The sequence below is a fragment of the Neofelis nebulosa genome, chromosome 15, assembly GCF_028018385.1.
Source record: "Neofelis nebulosa isolate mNeoNeb1 chromosome 15, mNeoNeb1.pri, whole genome shotgun sequence".
In the NCBI taxonomy this organism is placed as follows: domain Eukaryota; kingdom Metazoa; phylum Chordata; class Mammalia; order Carnivora; family Felidae; genus Neofelis; species Neofelis nebulosa.
This window is the reverse complement of record NC_080796.1, coordinates 5,292,950-5,315,348: the sequence shown is the minus strand read 5'-3', so window position 1 is coordinate 5,315,348 and position 22,399 is coordinate 5,292,950. Positions and strand designations below refer to the sequence as shown.

General features: G+C 39.1%; 1 protein-coding gene and 1 long non-coding RNA gene across 3 annotated transcripts; one reads left to right on the top strand and one right to left on the bottom strand.

Annotated features, from left to right (window-relative positions):
• The first annotated feature begins 1,482 nt into the window (after window positions 1-1,482).
• On the top strand, window positions 1,483-16,221 carry LOC131495993 (uncharacterized). The gene is made up of 2 exons (XR_009254248.1): window positions 1,483-1,691; window positions 16,008-16,221. It is a non-coding gene; the product is annotated as an uncharacterized LOC131495993 (long non-coding RNA).
• LOC131495913 (ankyrin repeat domain-containing protein 26-like) lies at window positions 13,820-20,448 on the bottom strand. 2 transcript variants are annotated; one of them, XM_058701093.1, is made up of 3 exons: window positions 20,331-20,448; window positions 17,944-18,090; window positions 13,820-14,420 (listed from the first exon to the last, which is right to left on the bottom strand). In XM_058701093.1, the coding sequence occupies exons 1-3, from the start codon at window positions 20,355-20,357 to the stop codon at window positions 14,250-14,252; spliced, it is 345 nt and encodes a 114-aa protein (XP_058557076.1). In that variant the 5' UTR covers window positions 20,358-20,448; the 3' UTR covers window positions 13,820-14,249. The 2 variants fall into 2 exon arrangements, with proteins under 2 accessions (XP_058557076.1, XP_058557075.1); XM_058701092.1 differs by lacking the exon at window positions 20,331-20,448 and adding an exon at window positions 19,965-20,072 and having other exon boundaries at window positions 13,944-14,420.
• Window positions 20,449-22,399: the final 1,951 nt, after the last annotated feature.

The following is a 22,399-nucleotide window of genomic DNA, read 5'->3' as shown; positions in this document are numbered from 1 at the left end:
ATTCTATATGACTGGTAAGACAAGGTGAGTGGATGTGGTGGTTTTATAAATTCGTTGATACTTCTGTGAAAATGCCTCCCCTTAAATATATGCTGGCTTCAGTAACTGGTTTCTAGTGAAGAGAATATGCAGAATTGCTGTGATATTTAAGGCCAGCCTAGAAAATGTGATACAGCTTCCATCTGACTTTCTTTCTCTAGGGAATCTCACCCTTAGAACCCAGCCACCACGTTGTGAGGAATACCAGGCTACCTAGTGAGTCTTCATGTAGACACTCGAGCTGAGACTAGCCAACGTCCTGGCCAAAGGCCAGCCTCAACAGCCAAACACGTGCGTGAACAAGCCTTTAGATGATTCTAGTCTCCAGCTTCCAGTTATGCCAGCTGATGCCAAATGAAGAAGAAATGAGTTGCCCTACTCTGCTTTGCCTAAAATAAGATTGGTGAACAAGAGAAATGCTGTTTTGAACTACTAGGTTTTGAGGAGGCTTAAATTTGAGGCGGCTGTAAATTGCTACCACAGATACTGATACTAAAAATGTGCTGCTATTCAAAAAACCTAAAACTAAACTTCCTTTGAACCAGGAGGTAGGCTGAACCTGGAAAGATGTAGAAAAGCGTAAGAATAAGACCGAAAAAGGGCCTCCCCAAGACTCTTAGTAGAAACCTGATGGCCTGTGAAGAGGCTGACAGCAAGGGTTTCTAAGCAAGTGAAGAAAATGACACTGGAGGAAAGGGAAGTCATGCTACAAAATACCTGAAAGTAAAACGGATAAGAAAGAGAAACTAAAGAAAGACTATGGAACTGAAAGGAACCAGGACTTACGGGGTTCAAGTATCTGTTTCTCGTTTACAGCTTCTCTACATGTTGAACTGTCAAATAATGCTAAAATAAAGAAATGACTTTTGGGTTAAGAGAAAATCCAGGGTGCTACCAGGAAAACAGAAAGATTTAAGGTAAGCCTCCAATTTTTTTAAGGATCTTGAGTATAAGATTTTTTTTAAGTGGGTTCCACACCCAACATGGGGCTTAAACTCAGCACCCAGAGATCAAGTGTCACATGCTCTACCAACTGAGCCAGCAAGGAGCCCCAAGAGTAGACGAATTTTAAAAGCATTGTCATATAAAAGCTTCACAGGAAACCTGAAGCGAAAAGCTTATCACAAAAGGACTTGGGAGGGTCGCTTTGCTAAAACACGGCATGAAATCCAGTAATATTTACAGAAAACTAAAAGAAGCTTTGGGTCTTAGAAGTCCCACAGGGAGGAGGCAGGATGAAAAAAACAGCTGCAAATACAGGTCATTCCTTATGAAAAGGAAGGAACCAAGAGCTCAAAGAGTAAAGAAAAGGAAGAGACATGGACAAAGTATTCCCGTGGTTAGGACTAAGTCCTAACTTAAGAACTGACAGCATGCATCAGGCTATATTTCCAAACTCTTATGGACTAGGGTGCTTCCCATCTTCTTTTTCTGAATGGGAGAGTCTTCAGCAGTTGACTAGAATGTTGCATTTATGAGTGATAAATAACTGTCTCTTTCATTCTCAAGTCCTCATATTGAGAACCCTTGCACTCAAGGGGCTATACTTCAGATACCATAACCCAGGCAGCTTATCCCCCTGCAGCTATGATAGTAAGATCTTGGGACTCAAGCCCTGAACCTGATGCCATGATAACTGAGACTTGCAGGAGGTGTTGGAGGGAGAGGGGAGTGACTGTATTTTTCAGGTGGGAGGAATACAAACATTTGTGGCCAGTGGGTAAAGTATACTGCTTTTTAAAGGTGTCCATAGGTTTTAAATATTAATTCCATTTTTAAAAAGGCCATGGAACAACCTTAGTGACTTGTTCCTAATGAACAGAATATGTGACTAAGATCCTGTGTGTATTCCAAGCCTATGTGACAAAAGGCGATACAGCTTCTGCCTTGCTCTGTATCTCAGGTTGCTTACTTGGAATCTAGCTCCCCATCTAGTGAGGAAGTCTAGGCCACAAAGAGGGTCTAGGTGTGTCAGTTTAAGTGTTTCTGTTGCCTCCTGAACTGAAGTCCAAGGCAACAGCCAGCATCAACCACCAGACGTTAGTGAACAAATCTTCAAGTGGATCCAGCCCCAAACCTTTCAGTTGCCCCACCTGAAGCTGAGCGGGGCAGAGACTAGCTGTCCTGGCCACACTTTTCCTAACAGATTTGTGAACAAAAGAAATCTAACCTTTGGGGAGTTTGTTAAGAAAAAAACAAAGATGATAAATTGCAAAGTGGATAAAAAAAAGAGACGACACCTAAACTTGTATAGGAGAAAATGGTCTCCATTAAAGTAGCATGTAATAAATGTTAAGATTAATTTATTAACAACCAATGGTGCTAAAGAGAAGAAGCAGATAACTAGAAGCAAGATCTAAGAATTTTTTCTCTCAGTTTTTCCCCAGCTAGGATCATATTAGCTGCTCAATTTCCATATATGGCCTTTATTATATTGAGGTATGGTTCCTCTAAGCCTACTTTGTTGAGGTTTGTATCATGAATGGATGTTAGTTTGCCAAATTCTTTTTCTGCATCTATTGCAATGATATGATTTTATGCTTTTTTGAAAATTATGTGATATGAGGTATCACATTCATTGACTTGCAAATATTGAACCACCCCTGCAAACCAGGGATAAATCCCATTTGGTTATAGTGAATGATTTTTTAAAAATATTTATTTATTTTTGAGAAAGAGCACAAGAGGGGAGGGACAGAGAGGGAAAAACAGAATCTGAAATAGGCTGCAGGGTCCAAGCTGTCAACAGAGCCTGACACTGGGATCAAACCGACGGACCATGAGATCGTAACCTGAGCTGAAGGTGGATGCTTACCTGACTAAGCCACCCCGCTGCCCCTGCCCCCGGTGAATGATTATTTAATGTATTGTTGGATTCAGTTTGCTTATTCTGTTGAAGATTTCTGCATGTTCATCAGAGATGCTGGCCTGTAATTCTCTTTGTGGTGTCTTTATCTGGTTTTGGTATCAGGGTAAAGGTGGCATAGAATGAATTGGGAAGTTTCCCTTCCTTTTACGTTTTTCTGGAACAAGTTGAAAAGGACAGGTTAAACTTTCTTTTGCCTTTTTTTTGGATTAGCTCTTTTTTACGTGTTAAATTTTACGTCTGAAGTCATCTTGTCCTAGACTTGTGTTTGTTGAGAGGTTTTTGATTCCTGATTCAGTTTCCTTGCTGGTTATTGATTTTTTTCAAACTTTCTATTTCTTCTTGTTTTAGTTTGTAAGTTTTATATTTCTAGGAATTTTTTCATTTCTTCTAAGTTGTCCAACTTGCTGGCTTACATTTTTTCACAATATTCTCTCATAAATGTTTGTATTTCTGTGGTGTTGGTTCTTATTTCTATTCATATTTGTGGTTTTATTTATTTTGGTATTTTCTATTTTCTTGATTACTCTGGCAACAACTTATCAGTTTTATTAATTTTTGCAAAGAACCAGCTCTAGGTTTCATTGATCTGTTTTAGTTTTATCTTTTTGTTTGTCTATCATTCATTTCTGCTTTAATCTCTTTTTTTAATTTCATGTTGAGAGAGACCATACATGAGTGGGGGGTGGGCAGAAAGAGAGAGAGAGAGAGAGGAAGGGAGGGAGAGAGAGAATCCCAGAGAGGTTCCATGCCGCCAGCAGAGAGCCTAACACGGGGCTCGATCTCACAACTGTGAGATCATGACCTGAGCCAAAATTGAGAGTCAGACACTTAACCAGTTAGGCCACCCAAGGGTCCCCTGCTCTGATCATTACTTGCTTTCTTCTGTTGGCTTCAGGCTTCATTTGTTCTTTTTCTAGCTCCTTTAGGTGTAAGTTTAGGTTTTTTTGAAATTTTTCTTGCTTCTTGAAGTAGGCTTATATTACTATGTACTTCCCTCTTAAGACCACGTTTGAGCATCTCAAAGGTTTCAGAGCAGTGTTTTTTCATTTCCATTTATATACACATATTTTTTAAAATTTCTTCTTGTATTTCCTGCTTAACCCATTCCAGTGTACTAGCACGTTATCTAACCTGCATGTATTGTTTTTAATAATTAAGGCCTGTTTTAATGATCCATTCTTGAGAATATTCCATGTACACTTGAAAACAATGTGTATTCTGTTTTAGGGATGGAACGTTCTGAAAAAATCTAAGTCCAATCTGGTCTGCTCTTTCAAAACCATTGTTTCTTTTTTTTTTAATATATGAAATTTATTGTCAAATTGGTTTCCATACGACACCCAGTGCTCATCCCAACAGGTGCCCTCCTCAATACCTATCACCCACCTTCCACTCCCTCCCATCCCCCATTAGCCCTCAGTTTGTTCTCAGTTTTTAAGAGTGTCTTAGGCTTTGGCTCTCTCCCACTCTAACCTCTTTTTATTTCCTTCCCCTCCCCCATGGGTTCCCGTTATGTTTCTCAGGATCCACATGAGTGAATACTTACGGTATCTGTCTTTCTCTGCATGGCTCAGAGCCACTGTTTCTTTAGTGATTTTCTGTTAAGATGTATTTTTTGGTGATTTTTTTTAAGATCTATTGATGTAAATGGGGTGTTAAAGTACCCTATTACTGTCTTATTATCAATTAGATCCTTTATGTTGGTTTCTTGTTTTATGTACTTGAGTGTTTTCATGGTGGGTGCATATTTACAGTTGTTAGATCTTCTTATTGGATTGTACCCTTTATTATGATATAGTAGCATTCTTTGGCTCTTGCTACAGTCTTTTTTTGGGGTTTTTTATTTATTCTGAGAAAGATTTGGGGAGGGACATAGGGGGAGAGAAAATTTCAAGCAGCCTCCATGCTGTCAGCCTGGAGCCCAACATGGGGCTCAAAGCCACCAGCCATAAGATCATGACCTGAGCCAAGACCTAGTCAGTCGCTCAAATGACTGAGGCACCCAGGTGTCCCACAGTCTTTGTTTTAAGGACTCTTGTCTAACAAAAGTATCGATATTTTTTCTTTTAACGTGATAACTTTTTCTCCATCCCCTTGCTTTCATTTTTTTAAACAGAATTTATTGTCAACTTGGCTAAAATAAAGTGTGAACAGTGTGCTCTTGGTTTTGGGGGTAGATTCCCATGGTTCATCACTTATAGACAACACCAGGGCTCATCCCAACAAGTGCCCTCCTCAATGCCCACCACCCACTTTCCCTTCTCACCCACTGCCCCCGATCAACCCTCTGTTTTCTGCTTTCGAGTCTCCTATGGTTTGCCCCTCTACTCTGTTTATAACTATTTTTCCCCCTTCCCTTCCCCCACGGTCTTCTGTTAAGTTTCTCAAAGTTCCACATAAGAGAAAAACGTATGATATCTGTCTTTCTGTGACTTATTTCATGTAGGCTAATACCTTCCAGTTCCATCCACATTGCAAGAGATAGCACGATTTCACTCTTTCTCCTTGCCAGGTAGTATTCCAGTGTATATATAAACCACATCTCTTTCTCCATTCATCCGTTGATGGGCATTTAGGCTCTTTCCACAATTTGGCTATTGTTGAAAGCACTGCTATAGACATTGGAGTACATGTGCCCCTACGAATCAGCACTCCTGTATCCTTTGCATAAATTCCCAGTAGTGCTATTGAGGGGTTGTAAGTTAGTTCAATTTTCAATTGTTTTGAGGAACCTACGCACTGTTTTCCAGAGCGGCTGCACCAGTTTGCATTACCACCAACAGTGCAAGCATCCCCTCACTTTCAATCTGCAGGTGTCTTTATGTCTAAAATGAGGCATTTATAGGCAGCATACAGATGGGTTTGTTTTAATCCATCCTGTCACCCTAGGTCTTTTGGTTGGAGTGTTTATTCCATTTATATCCAAATTAATTATTGACACGTAAGTATTGTCATTTTACTACTTGTTTTGTGGTTGTTTCTGGAGAGTTTCTCAAATCCTTTATTGTTTTTCTCCGTTTGATGCCTTTCTAATTTGCTTAAATGATATATTTGGATTTCTTTCTCTTTATTCTTTGCATGGTTATTAGTGGGTTTTGCTATATGATAAGCATTAATTTGTATATCACCTCTTCTGCGTGTAGCAGTCTATATTAAGTTGATGGTCACTTAAGTTAGAGCTCATTTTTTTTCTCCTCCCCATGTTTTGATAAACTATTATATTGTATAAAGTTTTTGGGGGGCATTCCTTGACGATTTTTTTTTACAGAAATATAATTTTTTACTGGTTTTACATTTCCTGTCTTTATACTGTCACTTTTGATCTCTCCTTTCCACTCAGAGCCCCTGATAATATTTCTTACAGGCTGAATTAGTGGTCACAAACTCCTTCCATTTTTGTTTGAGAAATTCTTTATCTCTCCTATTATGAATGATAGCTTTACTGGATAGAGTATATTTGGCTGCAGTTTTTTCTCATGCAGCACTTTGAATATATCATGCCATTTCCTTCTGCCTTGCAAAGTTTCTGTTGAAAAATCTCCTGCTAGCCTTGTGGGTTTTCCCTTGGAAGTGAATGACTTGTTTTGCTGCTTTTAAGATTTGTATCAGTGGGGCGCCTGTGTGGCTCAGTCGGTTAAACATGACTTGATCTTAGCTCAAGTCGTGACCTCGCATTTCGTGGGTTTAAGCCCTCCAGTGGGCTCTGGACTGACAGCACAGAGAGTGCTTGGGACTCTCTCTCTCTCTGCCCCTCCCCTGCTTGTGTCTGCGTTCTGTCACAGAAATAAAAAAAAAAGCAAAACCAAAAAACAAAACACTAAAAAAAACGATGTTAGCAGTATATTTTGCAAATTTAATTACAACATGTCTTGGGTGTTGACTGATGGAAGTTCTCTGTGCCTCCTGGATCTGGATGTCCGTTTTCTTCTCCACATTAGGGAATTTTTCAGCTGTGTCTTCAAATCAATTATCTGTCCCCTTCTCTCTGTCTTTTTCTTCTGGGACTCCTATCATATGAATGTTTTTACATTTGACGGAGTCACTGAGTGCCTTAAGTCTATTCTTGCATTGGGTAATTCTTCTTTGTCTTCTTCAGCTTCACTGCTTTCCATTATTTTGTCTTCTAGGTCATTACTTTGTTCCTCTGCTTCTTCCAGCTTGCTGTTCATTTTTACTACACTCTTCATCTCTGATTCTTGAACTCTGTTATGTCTATGGTAAGGGTCCCTCTGATGTCTTCCATTCTTTTCTCAAGTCCAGTGAATAGCCTTATGATCATGGTTTTAAATTCTCTATTAGGCGTGTTATTTACATCTGTCCCATTTAGGTCTCTGGCCATGGCCTTATCCTGTTCTTTCATTTGGGATAAATGCCTCTGTCTTTTCATTTTGTCTAAGTATCTGCCAGCTTCTGTGTGTTAGAGAAGCCGGTTATGTCACCTGCTCCTAGCACTTCAGGGAGTGTCACCAGTGTGTGCTGCATGCGTTCTGCTGTTGTGTTCTGGCTATGCTATCCTTCAGGCCAGTCGTCTGCAGAGGCTCTCCTTGCCTGGGCTGGTGAGTGTTTGGTCCCTGGCCTGAATATAGCGAGTTTTAACTAGGTGTGCTCTGGTCTGCTTAGGAAATTAGAGCTGTCACCACCTCTCCTGGAACTGAGGCCAAGGGAAACTGGTTGGGAGATGTGGTGTGGGCAGGCATTTTTCTTGGTCTGGGGGATGGGTCTGCTGTGCTGGAACTCAAGCAAGAGTGATTGAAAAAGGTAGTTCCACCAGAGTGCAAGGGGGTGGTGCTTGGTGTAAGCAAGTTAGGTACCCAGTGTTAGCAATGCACTGCTTCCTGCAGGTGACTTTATGTTTGTGGTGAGGGGCAGGAGGAGATGGTGCCAGCCAGTGGCTTTTTTCCTACAGACAGGTCTCTCTGAACTTTGCCTCTGAGGGATGTGCTCTGAGAAGAGCAAATAATCTACCCACTGTGTTCCCCAGGCACTATTCAGACCACTGTATCCATGCTGTATGCTCCCCCGTTGTTTGCCTGCCCTCTGCCCAAGAGCAGTGCAGTACCTCAGGGCACTAAATCAGCTAAACCGGATGCCCTTTAAAACTCCAGACTTTAAGCACTACTGGTTGCAAGAACTCACGAAATACAGCCCCTCTTGTTTTCCAAGCCAGTGGGTATGGGGATATGTTCTCTTTGTGCATTCCCCTGTGTGTTCCTCTCTCTCATCCTTACCCACAACCTCGATTCCCTCCCCTCTGCAGCAGCCAGGATATGTTTCTCTTCCAGGCGACACTTCTGCATCAAGGACCTTTTTGATGTGGCCTTTCTCCCTTTTGTTGTGGAGTTTGTTCTGTCAGTCTTCAGGTCGATTTCTGGGGTATTTAGGGTGAGCTGTTTGTTATCTAGCTGTATTCGTGGGATGAGGCAAGCCTAGAGTCCTCCTACTCCTCTGCCATCTTCCTGTCTCTAAGATCTTTTGCTAAGATTCCCTTCACTTTCAACAATTCTTACAAGTAGGCAGGAATGCCTCTTTAGAATTTCCCCCTCAAGTTAAGGTAGAAGCACAGACATATGATTTGAAGCACAATAGTTGAAAAACTAGAAAGAGTCAATTTGATAACCAAAATTGGGCCTTTGATCTGATTTCAATTAAAGGAAATAGGCAGCTTTGAGTATTTTTTAATCCATTGAATACTCAATCTTCATTCTCCTTTCCTCAGTGAGGAAATAAAGAGACTGTTATGGAATCATTTTTCATCTTTTCAGTAGCAAAACAAATGTACTGTCCTTTAGCACTACTTAAATCAACTGCACATTCTCCTTTACCTTACTCCAACCTTGTTTGTGTGGGGAGGTAAGACCATTTCTTCTTTGTTTTGTCCCACAATGCTTCTCCATATCATACAATATCTTCAAAAATTTTTTTGTCATTCAAGTTACCAATCTACTATTTGCTTCTGATAAATCAACTTAATACTACCTCACTTTGTACAGCTGTATTATTTGAATGATGTAATATTTATTCCATTAATTATATGCTGAGCTATAACGTCTAGCTACGCATATCTTTCTATTTAGGTGAAAGAAGGGGATACAGGCTACTGTGTTTTCCAAGAATGTAAGGTCTGTGCCAAGAACAGGATTAAAACCAGTGTTACACACAAGAACCAGGTCAGAAGAGGATCTCATTGTGAACTGCAAGATAATGGATTAGCAAGATTGCTTAACAGGAAAGAGGAATAGCCCAGAGTTAATATTTTCCTTCCTAGATGGTGAAAACTATGGATGAGTCTATGCATTATAATGAGATAATAAAATATAATGAAGTAAACGGTAGACTGAGTCAAGAGATCCTATGGCCAAGATTTGGTGGAAATGAAAGTGGGCAGCACTGACTGAGACACTAAATTTTGCACAGGCGGGGAACCTGGGTGGCTCAGTCAGTTGAGCCTCAACCTCTCAGGTCATGATCCCAGGGTCATGGGATCAAGACCCTTAGCTTCCACACTGTGAAGCCTGCTAAAAATTCTCTCTCCTCTCTCTCTCTCTCTCTCCCCACAAACCCCCTTGTCCTGCTTGTGCATGCTCTAAAAAGATATATAAGTAAATAAGTAAGTAAATAAATAAATAAATAAATAAATAAATAAAAAGTCTGAACACACTAAAGAAAGAGCATTTTATCTTTTTATCCTGACTTCACATTGAGTCATGGGGTCAGCAAAGCATAGGCTGGCGAAATTGTCCTTCAAGAAGCAAAAATCTCTATAGGAGCAAAGTTACGTTCTACTACATTGACTTTATTACACAAGTGACTGGTAATTTGCAAGATAACTAGGAAGAAGTTTTCATAAAATTTGATATGGTACTGGCATAAGGACAGACATATAGATCAATGTATTAACATTGAGAATATAAAAATAAACTCTCACATTATAGTGAACTGATTTTCCACAAGGGTGGCAGACAATTAAATGGAATAAGAGTAGTCTTTGTAGCAAACGGTACTGGGACAAATGGATATCCACGTGCAAAGTAATAAAATCAGACCTCTACCCCATAGCATATTTATAAAATTAACTTAAAATCTAAGAGCTAAAATGATAAAACTCTTAGAAAAAAGCTTACATGTATGTGTTTGTGACTGGATTTGACAACGATTTCTTAGACATGACACCAAAAGACAAAATCAGATTGTTTATTTCATCAAAATTAAAAACTACTATGCTTCAAATATCACCAAGAAAGTGAAAAGGCAAGTGACTAAATAGGAGAAAATACCTGAAAATCCCATATCTGCTAAGGGATTTGCATGTAGGACATTTAAATAACTCTTCCAATAATGAAAAGACAATCCAATATAGAAACGGGCAAAAGAATGGATTAGTTCTTTAAAGACGATAAAGAAATGGATAATAATCACGTTCAAAGGGAGATGTTCGGGGTGCTGGGTAGTTCAGTCAGTTAAGTTTCTGACTTGGGCTCAGGTCACGATCTCATGTTTTTTGGGTTCGAGCCCTGCATCAGGCTCTGTGCTTACAGCTGGGAGCCTGGAACCTGTTTCAGATTCTGTGTCTCCCTCTCTCTCTCTGCCCCTCCCCTGCTCACACTGTCTCTCTCAAAAATAAAAGAGACATGTTCAACATCATTATTTCTAAGAAAATGCAAACCAAAAACCACAAGATGCCACTTCATACCCACTAGAATTGCTATAAAAGCAACAGATAATGCCAAAAATTGGCAAGCATCAGGAAAATGGGAACTCTCAAAAACTGCTGATGAAAATTTAATGTTGCTGCCACTTTGCAAACAGTCTGGCAGTTCCTCAAATGGTTAAACTAGAAAAACAATTGTTCTAAACTTATTTGAGAGAGAGTGCACAAGTGGGGTAGAGGGACAGAGGAGAGGGAGGGAGAGAATCCCAAGCAGGCTCCATTCTCAGAGCAGAGCCCAATGTAGGGCTTGATTCCACAACCCTGAGATCATGACCTGAGCTGAAATCAAGAGCCAGTCATGCACCCGGCTGAGCCACCCAGGTGCCTGCCCCTCTTCAAAAGATTGAAAAAACAAAACAAAAACAAACAAAAAAGGTTTATTTAGCAGAGTTACCATATGAAGCAGCAACTGTATTTATAGGTATATACCCAAGAGAAATCAAAACATGTTCAGATAAAAATTTGTTCATTACACAAAAAATAACCTCACAATGGATGAAAGACCTCATTAGAAGACAGGAAGCTATCAACATCTCAAGGAGAAAGCAGGCAAAACCCTCTTTGATCTTGCCTGCAGCAGCATCTTATTCAAAACGTCTCTGGAGGCAAGGGAAACAAAGGCAAAAATGAACTAGGGGGACCTCATTAAAATAAAAAGCTTGTGCACAGCGAAGGAAACAATCAACAAAACTAAAAGGCAGCTGATAGAATGGGAGAAGGTATTTGCAAATGACATATCCCATAAAGGTTTAGTACCAAAATCTACAAAGAACTTCTCAAACTCAACACCCAGAACTCAAGTCATCCAGTGAAGTAATGGGCAAAAGACATGAATAGACACTGCTCCAAAGAAGACATCCAGATGGCCATACAAATCAAAACAACACTGAGATACCACTTTGCGTCTGTCAGAATGGCTCACATGAACAACTCAGGCAACAACAGATGTTAGTGAGGATGGAGAGAAGAGGATCTCTTTTCCATTGCTGGTGGCAATGCAAGCTGGTGCAGCCACTCTGGAAAACAGTATGGAGTTTCCTCTAAAAACTAAAAATAGACCTACTTTACGACCCAGCAATTGCACTACTAGGCATTTATGCAAGGGATACAGGTGTGCTGTTTCGAAGGGACACATGCACCGCCATGTTTATAGCAGCACTCTCAACAATAGCCACAGTATGCAAAGAGCCCAACTGTCCACCGATGGATGCATGGATAAAGAAGATGTGGTATGGGGTCCTTGGGTGGCTCAGTCGGTTAAGCAGCCAACTTTGGCTCAAGTCATGATCTCGCGGTCTGTGAGTTCGAGCCCCACATCGGGCTGTGCGCTGACAGCTCAGAGCCTGGACCTGTTTCAGATTCTGTGTCTCCCTCTCTCTGACCCTCCCCTGTTCACGCTCTGTCTCTTCCTGTCTCAAAAATGAGTAAAAAGTTAAAAAAATTAAAAAAATAGATGTGATATATATATATATATATACACATATATATGTATATATATGTGTATATATATATATTCATTCCATGGAGTATTACTCGGCCATCAAAAAGAATGAAATCTTGCCATTTGCAACTATGTGGATGGAACTGGAGCATATTATGCTAAGTGAAATTAGTCGGAGAAAGACAAAAATCATATGAATTCCCTCGTATGAGGACTTTAAGAGACAAAACAGATGAACAAAAGGGAAGGGAAACAAAAATAATATAAAAACAGGGAGGAGGACAAACACAGGAGACTCATAAATATGGAGAACTGAGGGTTGCTGGAGGGGTTGTGGGAGAGGGGATGTGCTAAATGGGTAAGGGCATTAAGGAATCTACTTGTGAAATCATTGCTTCACTAAATACTAAATAATTTGGATGCAAATTTTAAAAAATAAAAACTAAAGATACAACAAAAAGAATAACGTCCCGCGCACCACCAAAAAATTTCTCAACCCAGGAAGCCTCTGGTTTGGGGATTCAGGAGATAAGGACCTTGTAGAGAAGTCAGAGCTATGGACTGAGTTGGCTGAAATCTAAGCTTTTCACAGGGAAGACCTTAAAGTGGCAGCTAATTTCATGCTATAACCTTAATTCCTTTCTATAGGGATCTACAGAAAATCCCTCGTCATTCTTTTATAAGCTTCATCAGTTTTAGATATTCTTACAAATTTTAGTTTTTGAGACTTTAATGATTCTTTAGGACATAGTAGCAGGACAACGCTTAGCACTCTCCTTCATAGAAGACTGATCAACAGAGTGTCATGTTACCCGCATGAAAAGTTCCCTAATACAATGTGACTCATTTATAAGAGGTCTAGAAAAGAAAAGATTTGTCAATGTCTCTTCAGCCACAAAAAGTACGAGTCAACAGAATGTTCTAGTTCTCCTGACGGGTATAGCTGTCTAATGAAACTTGCATGTATATTATATAGCTTTTGTGACTGACAGAAACTAGTTGGTCAGTGTATCTACCTCATTGCTCCCACTTAGGATTTACAATGTGAATCCTACAAAGGAGGGTGAGAGTGGGATGACATTAACTTTTCCGCTTGATAAACAGTTGGGGTTTCACTATCAGTAAGTTAGAATCCTGAATGGCACATTAGTCTCTTCTGAGATTGAATTGTGAAATCTCTGAAAGGCTGATGAACTCAAGGGAGTGGAAAAAGAATATGAGTTTCTGAACTTGCAAAGGTAGGAACACTATGTTACTAGGTAAGGCCCTTACTGAGCACACATTTCTACTTTTTTACTGGCATTTCTTTTCCTTTACAAATCTAACAAAAAGTCCATTCCTTTGAAAAGGTCGTTTGCATAAGGACCTGCTAGTCATTCTTGATGAAGACAAAAAATTGCAAACTTGTAATTACAAATTACAACTAATCACCATTAACATAACCCGTTCTCAAACTCTCACTGAAGGGTTGAGACTACAAGAGAAAGTCAAAATTCAAGATGAAATGATCACTCAAAGTGTGCGGAAGTTTGAAACACGCTGAAAAATATTAGCAGGGACTCACACATCTCTATGCCAACGTTCACAGCAGAATTATATACAATAGCCAAAAAGAGGACTAAACCAAATGCTCACTGTGGTATATATAAATTGTTGCTTTTCTTAGATTCTCACAGTATTTTTATTTAAATCTCACTACAAACATCAATGCTTTATGAATTCAGTCAACTTCGTCTATATAGAAGAATTACATCACTAGTAACAATCAGGAACAATATCAACCAAATATTTTGATCAGGGAGATTTTTCCATATGATCAGTGAAATAAAGATTCCTTTCAGTAGGACAGGCATTAAGAGATCGACTTACCATACTTGCCTTTAGCAAGTTGCTCTGAAGATCTTGAATTTGGGCCGCTTGATGTTTGATGGTTTCTTCTTGCCTGACATTTTTAACCTTTAGCCTAAAATGCAGATCTTAAGATAATTATTCTCACACATAGTTTTAAAACAGTACCGTGTAATTTCTGAACAAATGAGGGTATTACAAAAATTATTAAAATTGTATCAAGAGGAAGATTTGGGAATTGTACCAATTTTCTCGTTGTGTTTTGTGGTAATGGTGCAAAATTGAGAGATAAATGCCAAAATTTTGTATTTCAAAATAGCTCAAAGCTGGAACTTGTATCCAGCTTAACAATGATATACTGGCATAACTAATACATTTCTTATAGTACACTGCTTATCTGCGTTATAAATAATCAAGCTATTTTCTGTTAGGTTTAAATTATACTTTAGCACATGATCTTTCATCTTCTCAGCGTATCTTACGGCCTCTGCATGTCGTTCCTGTGCTTCTTGCAACTAAAATAAAGAAAAAAAATAATTTTAAATACCGACAATCTAGTAGAACACCATCACCTGTTTCTGTAACTAAATGTTTTTGTTTTTTGGTTTTTTTTTTACTTGAAAGAGAGACAGAGAGGGAGAGAGCACACACAGGTGGGAAAGGAGTCAGAGGAAGAGACAGAGAAAATGGCAAGCAGGCTGCAAGCTCAGGTTGAAGCTTGATGTGGGGCTCGGTCTCATGACCGGTCTCATGATGTGGCGTTTGGGATCATGACCTGAGTGGAAATTAAGAGACAGGACCCTCAACCAACTAAGCCGCCCAAGCGCCCCTGTAACTAAAATCTTATTGGACCCAGCCACACCCTCCTCTACATGCTGATTGACGGCTACTTTGAGGTCATAACAAAAGAGTTCAGCTTCTACAACAGAGGCTATGGCCTACAAAGCCGAAAACATTTCAATACTGGTACAAAATAGTTTACCAATCTTACTCTCCTACAAAAACATAACGTTGTTAATGTTTTTAAATTACATATGATCAGATAAACATAAAAATATATCTTCTGGTCAAATGGAGGAAATATAGGAATTTACCTTATGGTAAACATTACTGTTTTCATATTCCAAACACCATATCAACTATGATTTTAATTATTTACATAGGTTAACAACATTGCTATTCTTGTGATTATAAAACTAAACATGCTGTTTTCAGTGACTACGAGATATTTCATGGGAGAGTTTGACAAGCAGTATCCTAGTAGGAGCCAGAAAGCCTGGGTTTGAATTCCCAATTCTGCTGGTTATGAGCTGTAAGACCTTGAGCACACTACCTAAAACTTCCGTGTCTCAGTCTCTGCATCTGTAAAATGAAGGTAACAGCACCTACTGGGGTACCTGAGTGGCTCAGTCGGGTCAGCGTCTGGCTCTTGATTTCGGCTCAGGACATGATCTCAGGGTCATGTGATTGAGCCCCACATCAAGCTCTGCGTGGATAGGGAGGAGCCTGCTTGGGATTCTCTCTCCCTCCCTCTCTCTCTCTCTCTCCCTTTTTCTCTCTCTCCCTACATGGCCTTCCCAAAAATCTCTCTCTCTCTCTCTCAAAACAAAGGACCTGTGGACAGGTCCACATTGTCTGTGGGCAATGCTCACAGACTACGCTACAAATAGCACCTCCTTGACTGAGTAGTAGATCCTTTACATGACCATCAGAGGCAAGGGAAAGCCACTGACATGGATATAATTGAGTCTTGCTAAATTTCCTCAATCATTTCACGTCCATACTGTTTACGTTAGGCTGCTTTAGGGTGTACTCCGATGAAGAGATTAAGGCTTTGTGGTAACAGCATATCATAAAAGCTGTCCCCAGATATTTGCAGTTGGTAAAGTGTTCTAAATGTGTAAATCCCAGTCCTGGCTGTGTAATGAAGAAAGACAAATTTAGCGGACTTTATCATAGTGAGAGGGAAACAAGAACTAAACATTTGATTGAACATTTCTCCTCTATTTGATTAAGTGCTTTCATTAATAGTTTTACTTATATAAGTGTTTGTGTGTATAGAGATATACACACATCTTTTTAACGTTTATTTTTTGATACAGAGCACGAGTCTGAGCGGCGCAGAACGTGAGGGACCCAAGGGATCCAACGCAGGCTCTGCTGACAGCAGAAAGCCTGATGCAGGGCTCAATCTCAAGACCGTGGAGATCATGACCTGAGCCAAAGGCAGACTCTGATTGGACTGGAGCCAGCCAGGCACCCCTCAATTTAGTATTTCATTTCTTAGCATAAATTTAGAATAAAAGCTTTGTTATATCAATGTTTCCAAGAAGAATTTATTTTTACGGTATAAAGTACTTAATTTTATCGGAAAAACTGTTAAGTTAAAATATTTTCAATTTATACAAGGATAAGTACCACTCGTATCAAATATTATCCCTTAAATTTATACTTAGGAAGACGAAATTACCTGTCAAGAAAAAAATAAAAACATTGTCAAATAAAGGACTAAATTGTTCTGCACAGGCTAGATGACAAGAGTCAAGAGAGTTAAAGCTAATGGGAGTTAGAACAGTCAGAGTTCATTGGAAAGGAGACTGTGAGCCAAGTCTGAATAACACAGGTTTACTCAAGAGGAACAGAAACTAAAAAGACAGTAAGGACAGCATGAGTAATGGCTGAGAGATGGTGACATCAACCCAATTAACTCAGAGGATAAAATCTGATGGCAGAGACAAAAACGGATGTCCACACAAGAACTACTTGAATGTTCATAAGCAGCAGTATTAATAGGCAAGAAGTGGACACAACCCAAAGGTCCATCAACTGATGAATGAACAAGGGCCTTAGCCCACAATGGAGTACTGTTTGACAATAAAAAGAAATGAAGCTCTGGTATAAGCTGTAACCGACACAAATGAACCCAGAAAACATTAAGTGAAGCTAGCTAGTCCCAAGCGACCACAGGTTGTGTGACTCCATTTATATGAAATATTCACAAGAGGCAACTCCATTGAGAGACCATGTAGTAGCCTGGTGGTTGCCTGAGGCTGGGGGCAATGGGGAAGGGTTTCCTTTCACGGTGAGGAAAACATTCTAATTGATGGCAGTGATGGTTGCACGAGTGTACACAGAGACAGTGAACTGTGCGTGGCAAATGGGTGACTTTCATGGTATGTGTATTGTACCTCAAAAAAGCTTTAAAAAAACCCAACGGCAGGACACAGAGATTGTTCTTAATTCTCGCTTTTGGGCGTCCATACTACACATGATCAGAATATTTCCGTGCTTTGACAGTATGTCTAAAAGGCAAAGAAAATGAAGGAAATGCCTAAGTTCAAGTGGTTTGTTAAGTGATCTTTCTGTACACGTCATCCTGATATCAATACGCATTCTTCCCAAAAGTGAAGATGAGAACAAAGAAAATTATCTGAAACATTCCATTAAACATTATCTTCTGATTTGATCCAGCTCGCCTCATCATGGTAATAGAGATTTCGTTAAAAAACATTGTTTACTAGGGGACAAAAGTCTCCTGGGGCACCTGGGCGGCTACGTCAGTTAAGCATCCAATTCTTGCTTTCAGCTCAGGTCATGATCTCACGGTTCATGAGACTGAGCCTCACATTGGCTCTACAATGACAGCATGGAGCCTGCTTGGCATTTTCACTCTCTCCTCTCTCTGCCCCTCTCCTGTTAACATGCACACACACACTCTCTCTCACTCTTTCTCTCTCAAAGTAAATTAAAAAACTGAAAAAAATTTTAAAGAATGAAAGAAGTCTCTCAATTTCCGTGAGGAAGGATACAAAAGCCTCAACTTTCCTAAAAGTATTATAAGAAAACAATATAACACGAATAGTAGAAGGGAAGGCAGAATTTACGAAATAAACGCATTGTAAAGATACTAACATCATAATAAATTAATTATAATGAAAATACCAAAGAAAGCGGTCCATGGACATTAGTATCCTAAAACACTTTATATTATTTAACCAGGTATAAGTTAGCTGTTGACAGGTTACATTTACTACATACCTGACTTCTGATTTGACCTAATTTCTTCTTGAGATCCCGTGTTTCATCTTCCAGATGAAGATGGGACGTAACCTCTGGGGAAGCCTCTGACATAGACTGTTTCTTCAGAGTATCAGCCAGTTCTTGTTGAAGTTGTCTCGCAACTACCTAATAAGATATATCTGTTACTGATTTTCTAAATCATCTTCTTATTAAATTATGTTAATAATAGACAACTTTCATATACGTACTTTGAGAAGTAGCAACACATACATCAATTCACTGTCTTTTTGTAACACAAACATTCCTGTTCACTGAATTCAGTTAAAGACACAAAAGGTGTTATCTCCCTGCCTAGTTCTGATTTTTTAAGGTGTCTCTTTCCAGTCTTAGCATGACAATTTCATCCTGCAACATGTGGTTTTTATGCAAACGATCTTGTGTTTTCTCATGATTATCAGAAAGCTAAGTAAAATAAAGCACATTTTCAGATAGCACTCAATAAAATGGCATGATCATGATTTTCTCTGAAATGAAACTATAATCTATGTTTGAACAATGAAAAGTTTCCCTTTATCAGGGAATGATCTCACATTCTGTGGGTTCAAGCCCCGCATCAGGCTCTGTGCTGACAGGAGCCTGCTCAGGATTCTTGCTCTCCCTCTCCCTGCCCCTTCCCTGCTTGCCTTCTCTCTCTCTCTCTCTAATGAATAAAGAAACATAAAAAGAAAGAAAGGTAGGAAGGATTGTTACAGTAAGTGAATATCCAACTGGAAAAAATACAGTTGGCTCCAAATCTCACATTTTATACAAGTATAAGTTCCCAAAAGTTCAGAACTTTAACTGAAGATAATGAAGGCATGAAATTAAAAAAGAATTTGTGAGAAAAGTGTTCAGAATCTCAGAAATGGAAAAGCCTTTCTCTTATTTACAACAAACCCAAAGGTCTGAAATAAAAGATTAATAAATCTGACTACACATAAAAATTGAGTTTAGAGTAGATATCGAACACAGCTACCTCACAGTAAAATCCTTAGCTCTGCATATACTCGGACAGATTAAATTTCCTAAAATTCTTCTTTCCTGAGAATATTTCATATATATCTACTTTGCTACCATTTCTTTAGTCAGTGATAAGAATTTTATCTATTGATAACTGACAAATCTAGGCACTGTACTATAATAGAAACACTTCTACATACATCGATGAACTCATTTGGTTATCACAATTCTAGAATGGAGAGATTAAAACGGTGAGCTGCAGGACTCTCCCCAGGTCTTCTCACTCCACAACTAGTGCTCTTGCACCAACCACTGCCACTTGTCTAGTGTAAATACACAAGTACGAAAGAAGTCTTGTATTTCAAAACATTGATAGGAAATAAGGTGAGATTTATACATCTCTTAGAAAATCATGAGATTATTTACTGCTGCAATAACTTGTATTTCCTCTTCATGTTGAAAACAGTAATAAATATAAAAGAAGGGAAGTACACTCAACTATTTCATTAGGAATAAAATACCTATCAATAAATTATCATTAAGTATATACCACAGCATACCATTGTTATCAAATGTTCTTTGTAATGAAATAAGATGGTACTTGAAGCAAAATTACTTTTCTCAAAAGTAGGAGACTTGATGCTGAAAATATGATCAGTGAACTGGCTACACTCGTTCAAAACCAAAACACATGTTGCTAGTAGCAATAGTTTTGAGATTAGGGAAAGCTCATCGATTCCTACAGAAAGTAATAAAAGCCTCTCCTTTGGATGAGGACATTATGAATGTCACTAGTTGTTGCAGACAAATGCATTTAATCAAGAATATTATTTTATCCAGCGAAGCAGAAATGCCACCGTCCCCCATGCCACTCCGCAAAATATATGTGCTTTTAAAATCCTCTATAGTTTCCATGATGAACAGAGTTCAGTTTCATATATACATATAGACACACACACACACGGAGATAAAAATAACTAAAAAATAGAATGTATACAAATACATACACACATGTACTTCAAAATAACTAAAGAAGATACCTTAGAATTAGTTTTCTTATGAGCCATTTCTAGCTCCTTTTGCTTGCAAAGGTGATTGTTTAGACTTCCATCTTGTAAGACTCTGGCCTTCTGTTCTGGAGAAAGTTGCCACTGTCACTGCACTCTTCTACAACCTGGAGAAACATTTCATTATGATTCTGGCCTCATCCCATAAAAAAAAAAAGGTCAAAAGCTGAGGACGAGAACTTTTAAAAAATGTTCAAAGGAATATGATCCCATGTTTTAATTTATTTTAAACCTAAAAAATATATATTGAGTCATAGGCATACTATAAAATATATATGTATAATATACCAAACTATGTAATATTGATGGAAATACAGTTTTTATCAAAAACTAATTTACCTGATTTTTTGCAGCCTTCAATTCCATGTTTAGTGTTCTCAGAGCGAGTTCAACTTGTTTTGTTTCAACTTCTTTCTTATATTCGTTTTCTTTTCTTAAATTTTCCCTATTTTTTTCATATAACATATCAGCAACTCTTTCTTCTTCTTCTTGTTTTAAGGTACATCTGCAATTACATGTGCTTCTTTTAAAATTTGCTTTGTTAGGGGGCGCCTGGGTGGCGCAGTCGGTTAAGCGTCCGACTTCAGCCAGGTCACGATCTCGCGGTCCGTGAGTTCGAGCCCCGCGTCAGGCTCTGGGCTGATGGCTCGGAGCCTGGAGCCTGTTTCCGATTCTGTGTCTCCCTCTCTCTCTGCCCCTCCCCCGTTCATGCTCTGTCTCTCTCTGTCCCAAAAATAAATAAAAAAAAAAACGTTGAAAAAAAAATAAAATTTGCTTTGTTAGACATAAAAAGTTCATTTTATGATCTGGTTCCACATAAGTTTGCTTATTATCCAAATGAAAAATTTCTATGTTCTCCAACTGTTTTCCTTGTAGGGCTCATGTTTTTAATTTCTCAGTTCAATCTCTTCCACACCATATATACAGTTGAAAAGAAGCCAGGAGGGGCGCCTGGGGTGGCTCAGTCGGTTAAGCATCCGACTTCGGCTCAGGTCACGATCTCACGGTATGTGAGTTCGAGCCCCGCATCGGGCTCTGTGCTGACTGCTCAGAGCCTGGAGCCCGTTTCAGATTCTGTGTCTCCCTCTCTCTCTGACCCTCCCCCGTTCATGCTCTGTCTCACTCTATCTCAAAAATAAATAAATGTTAAAAAAAAATTTTTTAAAAAAGAAAAGAAGCCAGGAGAAAGAATTATGCAACTTAGTTTTAGTCAGTAAAAACTCTGATAGATGTTGTAGGAAAGGAAGTTTGAAATTATTCAGGAAAGTTAGAGTTGAAAATTACCCTTTTTCCCACAGGTATAATTATTCCTCCTTAGGACAGATAATTCACTCATAAAAAAGAGAAGTTGCTGTCTACAATCAAGTTTATCAATTCACTGGAAATAAAATTTCCACTTGACGAAACCTTACAGGTACCTCTAAAAATGATGTGCAGTGAAAGCATTTGTGGATGTTGTTTCCACAACATACACGTGCAGATTACTGTCATCCAAGACTAGGTTGACGAGTCTAATATCTTTTGCCTATGTTTTTTATTTCTTTTTCCACAACACTTGCAACTTACCTTGATGATTACCTACTTTAGTAATCGCTTAAACATCCCTTCTAGAACAATACAGGATACGTTTTAAGTAAACAATAAAGAGTAATATGACCTTTAAACGTACAATTTTGAAATAATTTTATCTACCTATGACAGAGATGTTGAAAAAACTTATCAGTAATCACATTCCGTATTAATTTTTTTAATGTTTATTCATTTTTGAGAGAGAAAGGGAGAGCCCATGCAAACAAAGGGGCAGAGAGAGAGAGAGAGGAAGACAGAAAATCCGAAGTGGGCTCTGCACTGACAACACACAGCTCGATGTGGGGCTCGAACTCACGAACCCTGAGATCATGACCTGAGCCAAAGTCGGACGCTTGACTGACTGAGCCACCAAGGCACCCCCATTTTACTTTGTTTAAATTTTTTATTGAGACAGAGATGATGCAAGTGAGCGAGGGCGGAGAGAGAGCAAGAGAGACAGAATCCCACGAGGGGCCGACAGACAGGGAGAGACAGAGTGTGAGAAGAAGAGTCCACCCGAAGGGGGGCTCGTGCTCACCCAAAGCAGGGCTCGAGCCCACCCAAAGCAAGGCTCAAACTCATGAGATCATCACCTAAGCCGAAGCCAGATGCTTAACCAACTGAGCCACCCAGGCACCCCCACTTTACCTTTTAAGCCCTGCATGTTAAGAAGCAAAAGGAATCAATTTTGGGGAATTTTACTGTCTTGAGAAAAATGACCATTTTATACTCTGTTGGTAGGTACAGAAAGTAATATAAAGTTTCCTGAGAACAATTTTAAAATATGGATTAAAGACCTTTTGTAAAATTTTTATACTTTAACCAGATTATATTATATT